This window comes from Leptonotus elevatus, chromosome 1 (assembly GCF_054856555.1).
Source record: "Leptonotus elevatus isolate MCC_2025b chromosome 1, RoL_Lele_1.0, whole genome shotgun sequence".
Classification (NCBI taxonomy): Eukaryota; Metazoa; Chordata; class Actinopteri; order Syngnathiformes; family Syngnathidae; genus Leptonotus; species Leptonotus elevatus.
The window spans coordinates 38,638,018-38,651,175 of record NC_141239.1 but is presented as its reverse complement, the minus strand read 5'-3'; the positions used below and the strand labels follow the sequence as shown (position 1 = coordinate 38,651,175).

The 13,158-nt window shown below is 38.3% G+C and overlaps 1 protein-coding gene across 1 annotated transcript; it reads left to right on the top strand.

The window, feature by feature from the left end:
* On the top strand, nt 1-12,313 carry rgs11 (regulator of G protein signaling 11). The gene is made up of 17 exons (XM_086074874.1): nt 1-187; nt 1,302-1,398; nt 1,547-1,597; nt 4,252-4,358; nt 4,464-4,515; nt 6,407-6,465; nt 6,547-6,623; nt 6,701-6,782; nt 8,114-8,182; nt 8,928-8,951; nt 9,036-9,097; nt 9,395-9,508; nt 10,200-10,315; nt 10,411-10,498; nt 10,570-10,708; nt 11,525-11,607; nt 11,706-12,313. Exons 1-17 carry the CDS (start codon nt 125-127, stop codon nt 11,824-11,826), a joined length of 1,404 nt encoding a protein of 467 aa, XP_085931000.1. The 5' UTR covers nt 1-124; the 3' UTR covers nt 11,827-12,313.
* The last annotated feature ends 845 nt before the right edge of the window (nt 12,314-13,158 follow it).

The window sequence follows — 13,158 nt, the reverse complement described above, 5'->3', positions numbered from 1 at the left end:
TGCGCGTGATGGCAAAGAGGAACCCGTGCACGTTGTTGTGCGCATTCCCGCCGCTGCCACTTGACTCTCTCGCACTTCATGCCGTCCCGTCGACTGAGTGGAGCTACCCCAAGCAGCCCACAAGATGACCATCAACACCCTGGCTAGAGGAGGTTGGCACCGGGAACAAATGGCATGCTTTCAAAAGGTACGAATGATTGTTTGTTAAAATGGATTATTTATCGTTAGCAGAAGTGTAGTCAAGAGTTCTGTTGATGTTTGTTACCTGTCTGCAAAATCAGCGTGCAGTGATCATGACGGAACAAAAATGTAAACCAACAATACAGAAAATCACAGAAATTATGGGATGGGATAAATTATGAATTTTATGTAAAATATAAATTGAAGCTACTTACTGGGCAGATATAAAAAATAGTTTAATCTAACAGTGACAGAGATACAGTATGAATCTTTATAGTTTAAGCTAAAGTTTGTTTGTTTTTTGGGGGGGGGGGGTACTATAAAAGTCCATATACATATTATAATGTAATGTTAAATTGAAAGCAATACAATGAAATCAGGTTGCTATATCAAAAACTACAAAATCTTATTTTGGCAAAATAAAATTTGAAAGTAAAAGTTGAATATCACAATCGATATTGATAGCCATTGGGTTTTGCAGCAAAAAGATGAAAATTAATTAAGCTGTATCAGACATGCACCGCACGTCATGTTTACACTCTAACGCCACAAAACTATACAGTGAAATGAATCAAACAAATATAAATTGTGTGTCACATGAGTACGTCCAAATAGAAATGAGCTTTTGCTCAGAGTGAGTGTTTGAATCAGATGATTTAAACCCAATGAGGTCTGAGGAGGTCACCAGATGGCATAAAGTAATGCTTAATGGATGGGAATCACTGTGTTAGTGTTTGCTGCGGAGACCCTGCAGTGATCTCTGACACATGCCAGTAATTCGGCTCCAGACATCAACCATGATTGATAACACTATGGAAAGGAGTAGGCTACATCTTCTTTACTGTATATTTTATAATATTGTCAACATGACCCTGTCAAGATGGATAATGCCTTCTTCTGCACCTATTGTCAAGCCATGATTGTTGTACGCTGCAGCACTGTATTTAGAAGTGACGACATGACCCCTTGGGATGACACTTCTTGTAACCCTGTCTGACCCCAACGTAATTAAAAACCTGCTCAGATGAAAACAAGTCATAAAGGGATGGAATATTCCACCTGTTTATTATGTTCTGCATGGTGTGTTTAGCTTCCGTGTATGTGTGCGCCTTAACTTCCAGATGGAGAAAGTGATCGTGGCCATGCAGGACCCGGACATGGGCGTGAAGATGAGAAACCAGCGGCTCCTTATAACAGTCATCCCACACGCCATGACAGGTGTGTGTGTGAGTGTGCGCGCGCTGCAGTCCCAGTGCTCATGCATAATGCAGCCATGAATTTTGGAGAATAGTGCGCTTTGCAAAGAGCGAGTGAGGAAGTTTGCCCTCTTATTCCCTCTCTTTCCTTCTGTCTCACGATTTTGCAGGCCGTGACATCATTGAGTGGCTCATCCACAAATACAACATATGCGAGGAAGGTGAGGAGCTCATTAGATGGACGGTACAGCGAGCCCCTGCATATATGCACTGTTAGGAATTCACAAATTCACCTATCCACTGTTTTTGTGCCATATGTAATAAAGGGAAAAAAAACATTGCTTTGGCACCACTATATTGAACACTTCAATTAGATCAGGGGTCTGCAACCTGTGGCACTTTTGTCCCTCTCCTGTGGCTACCTGTGGCTCTCTAAAGAAATTAGAATAAATTAATATTTTTTACATAGTTATTTTTATTTTTGGGATAAAATAGTATCCCAGTGATTTAATGATTAAATTAAAAATGAATAATTATATATATAAAAAAAATACAGTCAAAATGCTTAAGTTATCGTAAAAAGAAAGGTGAAGTGTAGTTGTAAAAAATACCTAAAAATGTCCATAAGTGACCGTAAAATGTCCAAAAAGAAAGAGGAAAAGCAGAAAATTACCATAAAATGTCCATGAAAAAAAGGCAGGAAAAATGTAAAAAAAAAATGTAAAAAAAGGAAGAAGAAGGGCAGAAATTTACCATATGTCCATAAAATTGCCAAAAAGTCACAAATTTAATTTTATTTAAATTTAAAGTTTAAAAAGCTACGAAAAATGAAGTATGAAAAATTACACACACAAACATTTAAAAACGGAAGATGAAAGAAGAAAATGAATCGCTGGATGCTGCATATTTTTCTGTTATGGTGCAGCTCTAATGAATTAGAATTAGACCATAGCCTCCTAGTCTAATTACAAAAATAATAATATAACAGTGCTTCGCAAATTACAAACCTTTTTGTGTTGGCCTCAATTAGTTGGACAAGCAGGGCTCAGTCCCTATCCCCTACAAAGGACGGAGGTTAATTGCATTGTCAATTGTCAATGTCTTGTTGTATGTGTTGCCTAGATATGGTGCACATCCTCTTCAGCTGAGTGGGAGCAGTCAGATTTTTGTGGCGAGGGGTTGCTTTTCCCTGTAAACAGGAATGCGCACTCCAGAGGATACAAGTTTGATTAACTCACCTGGCGACCTGACTTGATTAAGGAGATTTGCAGCCCCGGGAGACTTTATGGCAGCTCAACTCAATTAGAGGCTGGAAAAAAGTGGTGCACTGGCGCTTGTAGGGGAGAAGACACAGCAGGGACTGATTAAAATACACTGCTTAGGTTATTGCTATTTTTAGTAGGGGTAGTAGTAGTATGATGAAGTAAAAATAATGTACAGCAGAACTTGGATTTAATGAACTAATAGCGGGAGACGTTGTCCAAGAAAGTCAATTATCCGTTAAATTGGAGAATTTTGTTGTTCATGGCTTAAAAATACCTCATCTGTAGAGTACAAAATTCTATATAAAAAAAGTTTGAAAAGTTTAACCTAACTTGCCTCACTGGTGCTGGGAGCTGTGATAATGTCATGCTTTACAAAGCTAAAAAACAAACAAACAAAAACAGCTGTTTACTGTACCAAAAACAGCATGTACATGAACTACAGGACGCAAACTCACTCCACTAAATAACAGACATAAATATGACTAGGTAGATGATATGCTCCTTTTGAACTGCATGCCTCCGGCAATGCTAAGCTAATGTCTATACCTTTGATGGACAGTACTGTATCTGTGAGAACAGCGCCAGTAAACAACAGTGGCCAATTGTGGAACTAACTGATTTTGACAACTACTGTGAAAATGGCCGTTTTGAGTGGACTATTTTTTGATCCATTAAATTCGGAGTAGTTGTTTGCTTAGTCCATTAAATTGAGGTTTCACTGTAATCTATTTTCCACAGAAATGAGTCACCACTGTTTAAAATTCAGAATAATAGTCCTAAAAACTAACAAAGATAACTACATTGTTAAAGTACACTAAAAATATAGAAAGCCACGATGAAAACAGACAGTAAATCATATTAAATTATCATTAATAGAATTAAGTACCACTTTACCATACAGTACATTATTCTGTATTTATATTGAGCAGCGCTGACGTCTTAATTTGATTTACGCACGGCTCGGGAGACCTAAGTGAATCGGCAAAGTTGTTTCGAGTAACAGTTGTGACTTGATATTTGACTTCAATTTGATCCCACTTGAAACATGAAGTATAAAGATGACATTTGTGGCGGTGATATTAGTCATTTAGCCACGCAGACAGCTCATGAGATGAGGCGCTCGAACAGGCTCACCTCATTTTCACAAAATAGTATTTCTACCCCCCTCCCGCATAATTCCTCTGTAGATATGAGATGATTAAAAAAAATAGGAGCCCCGACGACTGACTTATAAAAGTCCGTGGCCCTGACACGCTGGACCTCGCGCATTTATTCAGCAAACACATCGTTGTGAGTGACGTTGTATCTTCTGCGCAAGCGGGTCACTTTGGGGGCGCATTACGTCCACACAGCAGACAGACTGAGGTCGCAATTAATAGGTAATGTGAACGCTTACTCAAAAAAATCGGATTTCACCTCCAAAAATCGGAATTGACCTGCAGTGTGAGCGTAGTAGCCTGCGTTGATGATTGTTTGTTTGTTTAAATGTGCCTTGCAATTAACTGCCGACTGAATTGCCCAAGTAGTAATAGTAAACAGATGGATGGTTGTGTTCATATTAAGGATAAATAAGAGGTTGAAATTGATTTTGTAAAGTGTGACTCCTCCAGAGGCTCTGCACCTTGGAGGCATGTTGGTGAGGTTCGGCTATATTTACCCTCTCAAGGAGCCCCGATCGCTTGTGCTGCGTCCTGATGAATCACCCTACCGCTTCCAGGTATGTTTCATTCCTCATCCAAAACCAGACCTCCATCGACATGGATTCATTTAGAGGAATCTCCCCTCCAAGTGAGGACTGACTTGCAAAAGTTGTCTTTTTCAGACACCTTACTTCTGGACCAGTACTCGGTGGCCTGCCTCTGAGCTGGACTATGGTAAGTGAAGACTGAAATGATAGCGTGCTGTTGTCAAAGACATTCGTTGTGTATGTGGTAAGGAGCTGAGACCAGGGAATGGAGTCTTGATGGGCAGCACAGAGCGAGATGCCTTCTGCCGCGGTGGCCCGGCACCTCGAATTGGAAAATGATCTATTCAAGATTGGCGGATTCATGACGTCAGGCAAGCGCCTCCAAATTGAAGAGGATTAGTGTTATTTTAGCGGCCTTATTTACAAATGACAAGTAATGGCAAGTTCACGCAGAGCTATTAGTTTTTCTCTGCTGCTCATTCCTCCTTCTCATTCTCCTCTGTCAACCCCCCGCACCCCCACCCCCCCACATTTTTTTTTATTATAATATGTTCTATGCAGCCTCACAGAAGGCGGCCATTTTGCCACTTGCTGTCGAGTAAAAATGACATCACAGTTGCTTAGGTAACAACAAATCACAGCTCAGCTTCAGAAAACAGGTGAGCTGTGATTGGTCATCGCCTCAGCCCTGAGCAACTGTGATGTCATCTTCAGTCGACAGCAAGTGGCAAAATGGCTGCCCCATTAAATGGATAAAAAATGGCTGGATTTTCCTTCATAACTCGTATTCCACAAATATAATATTGATTAGAATGTCATGTTTAGACTCGTGAGGTTATATATAACATATTATTGTCAAGAAATATTTAAGGTTGACGTCCTTCTTAAAACGAGTAAATAGTCACGGCTTTCTTTTGCAACAATGATAGATACATCTTGTCAAGGTGCAGTCTAACAAGCGGTAAAATCGTAGTTTTTACTTCCTGGTAGGCTGCTACGTCAGCACTTCAAAATATGGGCACGCTGGAAAACGGTCATTTGTGTTGCCGCACGACTATTTCACACTGTGCAAGTGCAGTGTGAAAAGGGCTTTAGGAGAAGTTAACCAAATAATGAAAAATTCTAAACAAAGTAAAGCAATATTACTCACCCTTGGTAGACTCATTAAAGAAAGGGGATAGCACAGTACAACGTACAGTATGTTATTTCAGTGCGTCTGTTTACAGGCAGCGTGAACAAATGTTGAGTTTTATTTATTGTATCTAGTTTAAGTAATTGATGGTCATCATTGTTAAATGATAAATGGCTGTTAAATAAAAATATGTTTTCACCACATTAAAAAATGTGCCATTTGTTCGCAAGCTTTTCTGGTCATTTACATGCTCGTCACATGCTAATAGATACTTTACTGCTAACATTAATTTATTTAATTTTAACGCATTCCCTGCCATCGACGGCTATAGATGTCAAAAATTCATTTGAACTATTTCTATTAGATTAAATTTTTTCCACTTTTGTTAACAAGAGTATAAAAATGTAGAAAAAAAAATATTGTGCATTTAGAACAGATATAAAATTTGTGATTAATCGCGAGTCAACTATTGAAGTCATGCGATTGAGTACAATTACGCCCCTAATTTTCAATAATCTTTTCTTTTTTTTAAAAGATTATAAAAAATTAAAAAAAAGTCCAGGTTTTCATACGCTTGCTAACAAAAGTGGAAAATATTTTAAACTAATAAAAATATTTAGAAAAGATTTTTTGACGTTTATAGGCGTCCATGGCAGTGAATGAGTTAATCAATTGCATTGGCCATATTATACCGAGCAGGTCAACAATTCTAGGTTGCATGGGTATCATCTTCTTCATAACAAAAACAAATAAAAACATGGAAAAAGAACGAGTTGAGTTCTTCAAAGATTTGTTGATAATGATAACAATTCAACCATAAATTTTGGTTGGATGACATATTTTCCCAATGTTTTTTTTTTTTTAACTACAAATTTTACATTAAATACATTTGACATTACACATGTACCGGTATTATCTTTTCCTCTTGCCTCATTTATCCCACCAGCAATCTACTTGGCTAAAAAGAACATACGAAAACAAGGAGAGTTGATGCAATATGAAAAGGTAAGACGTAAATGTTGGTTTGTAGTTCTTAGTGTTTATTATGAAGGTGACGCATTTATCGTTTGCCCCCTTTCTTTTCAGGAGCGGTACAGTCTGTTGCACAAGAGGATCAACCACACCTGGGACTTTGTGGTGATGCAAGCCAGAGAACAACTCAGGTACACGCACTTGATACGAACACAATGGCGCGCACGTGCACACACCCAGATGACCCCACAGTGTATTTGTGGTGCAGAGCATCCAAACAGAGACGGAAGGCTGACCGTATTGTTCTGGAGTGTCAGGAGCAGGCTTACTGGCTCATCAACAGACCGCCGGTATGTTCGCTATCATTGACTCTACTATGTAGCATACTAGCATCATATGCTATTTAATGCTATGGGATGCTTTAACATGTTATATATCGTTGTCATATGTCATTTTTTTTGGACTACTTTTTTTCCCACCTTTATAACCATCTCATTTAACAAAAAGCAGTATGTCCAATTGATACCAATGTTTCTGAGAATCCACAGCCCACACCAACTGACACTGAAATATCAGCACAGTGGCAATAAGTCCTGATTCTGATGTTGCAGATTTGTAATTGCATGGACATTTGTCCTCATATTTCCCCTTCATCTTAACTCATTCACTGCCATTGACGGCTATAATCGTCAAAAATTCAAAACTATTTCTATTAGTTTAACTTTTTTTAATTACTTTTTTAAACAAGAGTATGAAAACAAAGTTTTTTTTTATTGTACATTTAGAACAGATGTAACATTTGTGATTAATCGTGAGTTAACTAGTGAAGTCATGCGATTAATTACAATGCACAATTGTAATCGCCTGACGAGATGATTATTAAAAATTAGGGGCGTCAGGCGATTAATAATTTTTTTCCGCATGACTTCAATAGTTAACTTCTATATCTGTTCTAAATGCAATAAAAAAAATCTAGGGTTTCATACTCTTGTTAACAAAAGTAGAAAAAAAAGTTAAACTAATAGAAAACTTCAAATGACAATAATAACAACAATGGCAACATTACCAAGCATAGTTGTAATTGTAACCTCCTGCCTACCTTATATAAAAAGTCAGAGGACGCTGTAATGTTCAGCTTCAATGCATTCTGCCTCCTGCATGAAATATTCAACCCATCTGGTAAAAGCTTCAGCTGACAGCTGTGGAAGAAAATCAGAGCACGAGCAGGGGGTGGGGTGGTGGTGGGGGGTGGTCATTATATACATTATGATATTATCCGATTTATCATTGCTCTTCAAATGTCAAATTCAGCTCCTTCTATCATCTAAATAGAATAATTAAAAGGGGGGAAAACAGCGTGAGGTGGCATAAGGAGGGTTTGCGAAGGGGAGGGGCGATGGCGACTTCCTATAATAAGAGGGAAGCTGAGGACAAGTCTTTGGAGGACGGCCTCCATCTTCTCTTGCCTCTATGAATTAGGAACGAGGGCACGGGCAAAATGAAAGGGAAACTTGGGAATAAAAAGTCTGAGGCAGTGGCGTGGAAAGCTCAGAGAGGGCTAAAGTGCTTGCTCACACGCATTTTATCCAGACACACATGAACAAGACAAGTGCACACACACACACACACACACACACACACACACGTTATTAATGTGCTGATGCTTGTTGTTTTCTTTCAGCCCGGGGTGCATAATGTGCTCGACACGGGTCTGGAAAGGCCAAGTAACTGCAATTTACGAGTGGCACTGGTCGGTGAAGGCATCATTATTCTACTTACTGTTTCATATTCGTCAGATGTAATGCTAATTTTGATCAATGCTGCTTTGTGTTTCCTATCTTTTGCTGCTGCTGTTGTTTCAAAGTAAGTGTCCAAATAAGTACATTCTGACAGTTAAAAAAAAAAAGTAATTATATATACATATATGTATTAGGGGTGTTAGAAAAAATCGATTCGGCAATATATCGCGATATTACAGCGCGCAATTCTCGAATCGATTCAATATGCGGCCGAATCGATTTTTAAACATCAATTTTTGATGGGAATATTCAACAAAACGTCTTACTTAGGGCTAGCATTCACACATTAAGCATGCAAGAATGTTATATTAATGGAACATTAAGCCTTAATATTTTTATTTCATTGCTGTTCAAACGTGAAACAGACTGCAACCTGAATATTCAGATAAATAAATACATTTTCATACAAATCTTACAGTGTACATGTACCAGTTCACCGATTAGTATTTTCTAAATTTGAGTTAAAATCGCAATAATCAATTTATAGATTAGTATCGGGATTAATCGGTATCGAATCGAATTGTGATCTATGAATCGTGATACGAATCGAGGCAATTCACACCCCTAATATATATATATATATATATATATATATATATATGACAACACAATGTGTAACACAATAAATGCATTTTATTATGAAGTTAACCGATGTTTGCCATACTTTTTTTTGTACTTTGTCCTAAACAGATCCAGACTAGTGATTACTACAAAAGAGAGGTAAATCATGTATCATTTAAGGTCTTTATCAAGCATATTAAATAAAGATGATCTTTGTTGACCTGCTTCATGTGTGTCTTTCAGATTGAAACTTCGAGAAGGGCTCTGGGAAGAAACCGTGTCAAGTCATCCATTTGCCTGGAAAGGTGCGTATTGCGCTAATGGAGGGACACATGCAGACGCATGTTCAAATGCACACACGCTCAAATGGATGTGGAATCTCATGAACAGAACTTTGCTCCTTCAGTACACATACACAACTACGCAAACACATAAGGCTTAGTGCTCTCACTAGAAGAGCCACTAATGGATGCTTCCTGAGGCAAGTTGGAATTAGTGCCCATTAACTCCTATGATCTGAAGCACTAATACAATAATACACTGTGTGTGCGTGTGTGTGTGTGTGTGTGCGTGCGCGCGTGTCTGTGTTTGTGTATGGGCAGTTTTTTTAAATTCAGTGAGCAGTACCAGAACCACGATCCCATTATGCAGGGCTGTCTTCCCAGTAATCCCTGGATCTCTGATGACGCTGCACTTTGGACCATGAATGCTGATATGTAAGACAATATACATATTGATCGTAGTCTCAACAGTCAATACGTTCATATTGCTCGGTTACAAGATATTTTGCCTGTTTTGTCGTTCAGTTCGGAATCAATATTTATCTAAATCGCATGATAAAACAATACAAAATAAATCCAATTAACTCATTCACTCCCAGCCATTTTCACTGAAGCAACCCCCTTCGCTCCCGGCTGGTTTACAGGATTTTGAATGATTTTGCAATGCCTACAGAATATTGTGTTCTATTGCTATTAAAACATGGAACCTACCAAAAGAAAAATTAGAGTCTCTTCTTTCTTCAGGAAAAAAAGTATATTTCTATCTGTTTCCGCTTTGCAGCACTTAACATTAGAATATAGCTACGTTTCATCATTATTCACAAATCTGTTAAAAACACTGTGGAAAAGAGTTTTTTTGCAACATGGCCCTGGTTGATCTCTTATACGCTGCCGCCACCTGCTGGCCGTTTTTTTGGAATAACTACCATTGATTCAACCGTTCTCTGCAGTACAGAGGCTGCAGCAAAGCCTTCTGTAAAAAAGCATTAAAAAAAATTATAAATACGTCTTTGGGACCATGGCAATATTTAAAATTGAACGTTTTTATACATTATTAATCATCTTTCTGTGCTAAACGAAAGCTTACGATGATAATTAATTATCAATGTTTGGTTTGTGCGCACAGCGTGCCCACCCCGACACGGCTCCGGGTGGAACGTTGGAGCTTCAGTTTCATGGCACTTCTCAGTGACACCATGGGGAGACGGGAATTCATGACTTACCTGGAGAAAGAATTTAGTGGTAAGAGAATATGGTTTGCCGTGGTTCATTTCGAAACTCAATGTCATTTTTTTGCCTCCATTCACATCCAACATTCGTTTGCTATCTCCCACCAGCGGAGAACTTGTGTTTCTGGGAGGCCTGTGAGGACGTTAGACATGGGGAAAGTTCCAAGATCATAGAGAAAGTGGAAGAAATATACAAGTAGGAAAACACACACTGACACACTCACCCAGTGCTGTTTAGTGTGAATTTCTCTCCTGAATGTGTAACAGAAACTTCTTGGCGCCCGGGGCTGCACGCTGGGTGAACATTGACAGTAAGACCATGGCTATCACCTTAGAGGGCATCCAACGCCCTCATCGCTTTGTCATGGACGACGCGCAAATGCACATCTACTTCCTCATGAAGAAGGTCTGAGCTGTCTGGTCTAATATTGTATTATTTTTCAGTGGGCAGACACTCTTATTTAAACATTTTATTATTTCAATAATTGTTATTAACTCATTCAATGCCATTGACGGCTATAGACGTCAAAAATTCATTTGAACTATTTCTATTAGTTTGACACTTTTTCCACTTTTGTTAATAAGAGTATACAAACCTAAAAATATATATCTTTTGAACATTTAGAACAGATATAAAATGTGTGATTAATCGTGAGTTAATTATTGAAGTCATGTGATTAATTACAATTAAACATTTTAATCGCCTGACGAGATGATTATTAAAAATTAGGGGCGTCAGGCGATACATTTTTTAAATTGTAATTATTCGCATGACTTCACTAGTTAACTCACGATTAATCACAAATTTTAGATCTGTTCTAAATGTACAATAAAAAAATCTAGGTTTTCACACTCTTGTTAACAAAAGTGGAAACAATTTTAAACTAATAGAAATAGTTCAGATAAATTTTTGACGTTTATAGCCGTCAACGGCAGTGAATGAGTTAAACATATTAAGTTAAAAATATACAGAAATATATATCTTTAAATAATTTCTGTTCTGTATATACATTTAAGCACAAAATGATTCATACCGTGGCTAAATTTTAATTTAAAGCGATTTATGTAACAAAATAGCAGTGGGCCCAGAATTGAAGCCTGAGGGATACCGCAATGTTAAATAATATGTATAATTACAAATCTGATCATTTTAGAACTCTGAATTAAAAAACAACTTGTGCTAATGTTGCCTGATGTCCTTGCTGACTATGTGTGTGTATAGGACTCTTATCCCAGATATCTTAAATCTGACCTTTACAAGAACATGCTGGCCCGGTCTATTATTCCACAGGAGACAAAGAAAAGGTGAAAACTCACATGCATCCCCATGCACAGTCACTGATTCATTCCCTTAATGCCTTTATACGTCCTCTGATTTTCACTTCCATCCTCCACTTTGTCAGTGTGTTCCCCTTTATGAGGAGACAACGGCACTCAAGCCCCTCCCCCGCCAAGGCCGCCACTCAGGAAGACGGGCACGCCAGAGGGTCTGGGCAGGCAGGTACCAGCTCTGCGGCTGTCTGATGCTAGGCTAACACAAAAATCACAACAGGTCCACCTTGGTCTCATCCTTGTCTCTTCAAATGAAATGTTCTTGTTTCACTGATTCCAGTTTCCTCCTACACTCCCCCGTGAGGGGAAAAAAACAACTGAGCCTGCACTACACTTTTATGAGAACAAGACAAATCAAACGACGCATGCCACATTTTACCAACAACTTTATCAAAACATTCTAACCACTTTGCAGTATGTTCAAGCAACATAAACAAGTCAAAACTGTTTACTCCACATTGGCAGTTCTCCCGTAGGGTTCACTGTCCATTTTCTCCATTTTTCCTTTTTTTGGTAAAAATAAATAAACAACTCTACATCTTACTCTTAGGTAAAAGATTGTCCTTAGATGTGCACATTATATAATTAGTTTGTATTAGTTTGTATCATGTGTCTGTGTAAACGATTTATTTGCTTTGCTTCAGCATGTTTACATGCCAATAAAACATTCAGCACTCAATGTTGTGTTTGTGTGATTACGGTAAACTGCAACTTTTTAAGAGTCATTCTTCATATTCAAATGCAGGAGAACAGTGATCCAATCCGAGCCAAGCTCATTTACATATCAAATATTAATAAGCAATTTGCCAGTTTTCATCTGCCAGGCAATTAAGTCCAACTACAATTAACTTAAAATAAGACATCCACGGCATTTATTACCCATTCGGCAAAACTTATAAAAAGTCATCCTCATCATCAAAGACTATTCAAAAAAAGAAAGGAAAATGGGAGATAGGAGCAGCGGTGTATATTTAGGCTGACTGGCTCCCTCTACTGACTACCATTGGTCAAGCTTCAATGTACGGAAATGTTGGAAGATACATTAGTTATGGCTCAGTGACCTCTAATAAAGGCAATTGCTAACCAAAACAGAAGCACCTAACGACTCTCAGATGAGTGAGCTCTTACCAGTCGCCACTCAGATGTTTTTATCAGTTTCCCGGCTGCATTCATGCAAATCTTAACGCTTGGCTGTCCAGTCGCTCCACAGTATGTATTTGTGTGAGTTTTAATTGTTTTTATTCTAGGAAGCTATACGAGTTTCATATTTTACGAGACTGCCTAATATTGCTGTTTCTCCGAATGTACTTTACAAGAACCTTTTTAAAAAAAACATGTGATTTGCAGTTTCACTGTAAGTGGGTGAATGTAATGTTGTGTGCCTTTAAACATGACGGTCATGCAGAGCCTTTGAAAGTTGATCCCAGAAAAAAAGAGGCTTTGTAAGCACCTTCACAATAAATTGTTCCATCAGTGAGATTTAGCACTCAGCTTTGTAGAACCTGACGAGAGTATCAATTTTAC

Coding starts and splice junctions, on each gene's coding strand:
- rgs11 (XM_086074874.1), top strand. CDS start 125: ATGACCATCAACACCCTGGCTAGAGGAGGTTGGCACCGGGAACAAATG. Junction 1,598..4,251: donor ATACAACATATGCGAGGAAG/GTGAGGAGCTCA, acceptor TGACTCCTCCAG/AGGCTCTGCACCTTGGAGGC. Junction 11,608..11,705: donor CCACAGGAGACAAAGAAAAG/GTGAAAACTCAC, acceptor CCACTTTGTCAG/TGTGTTCCCCTTTATGAGGA.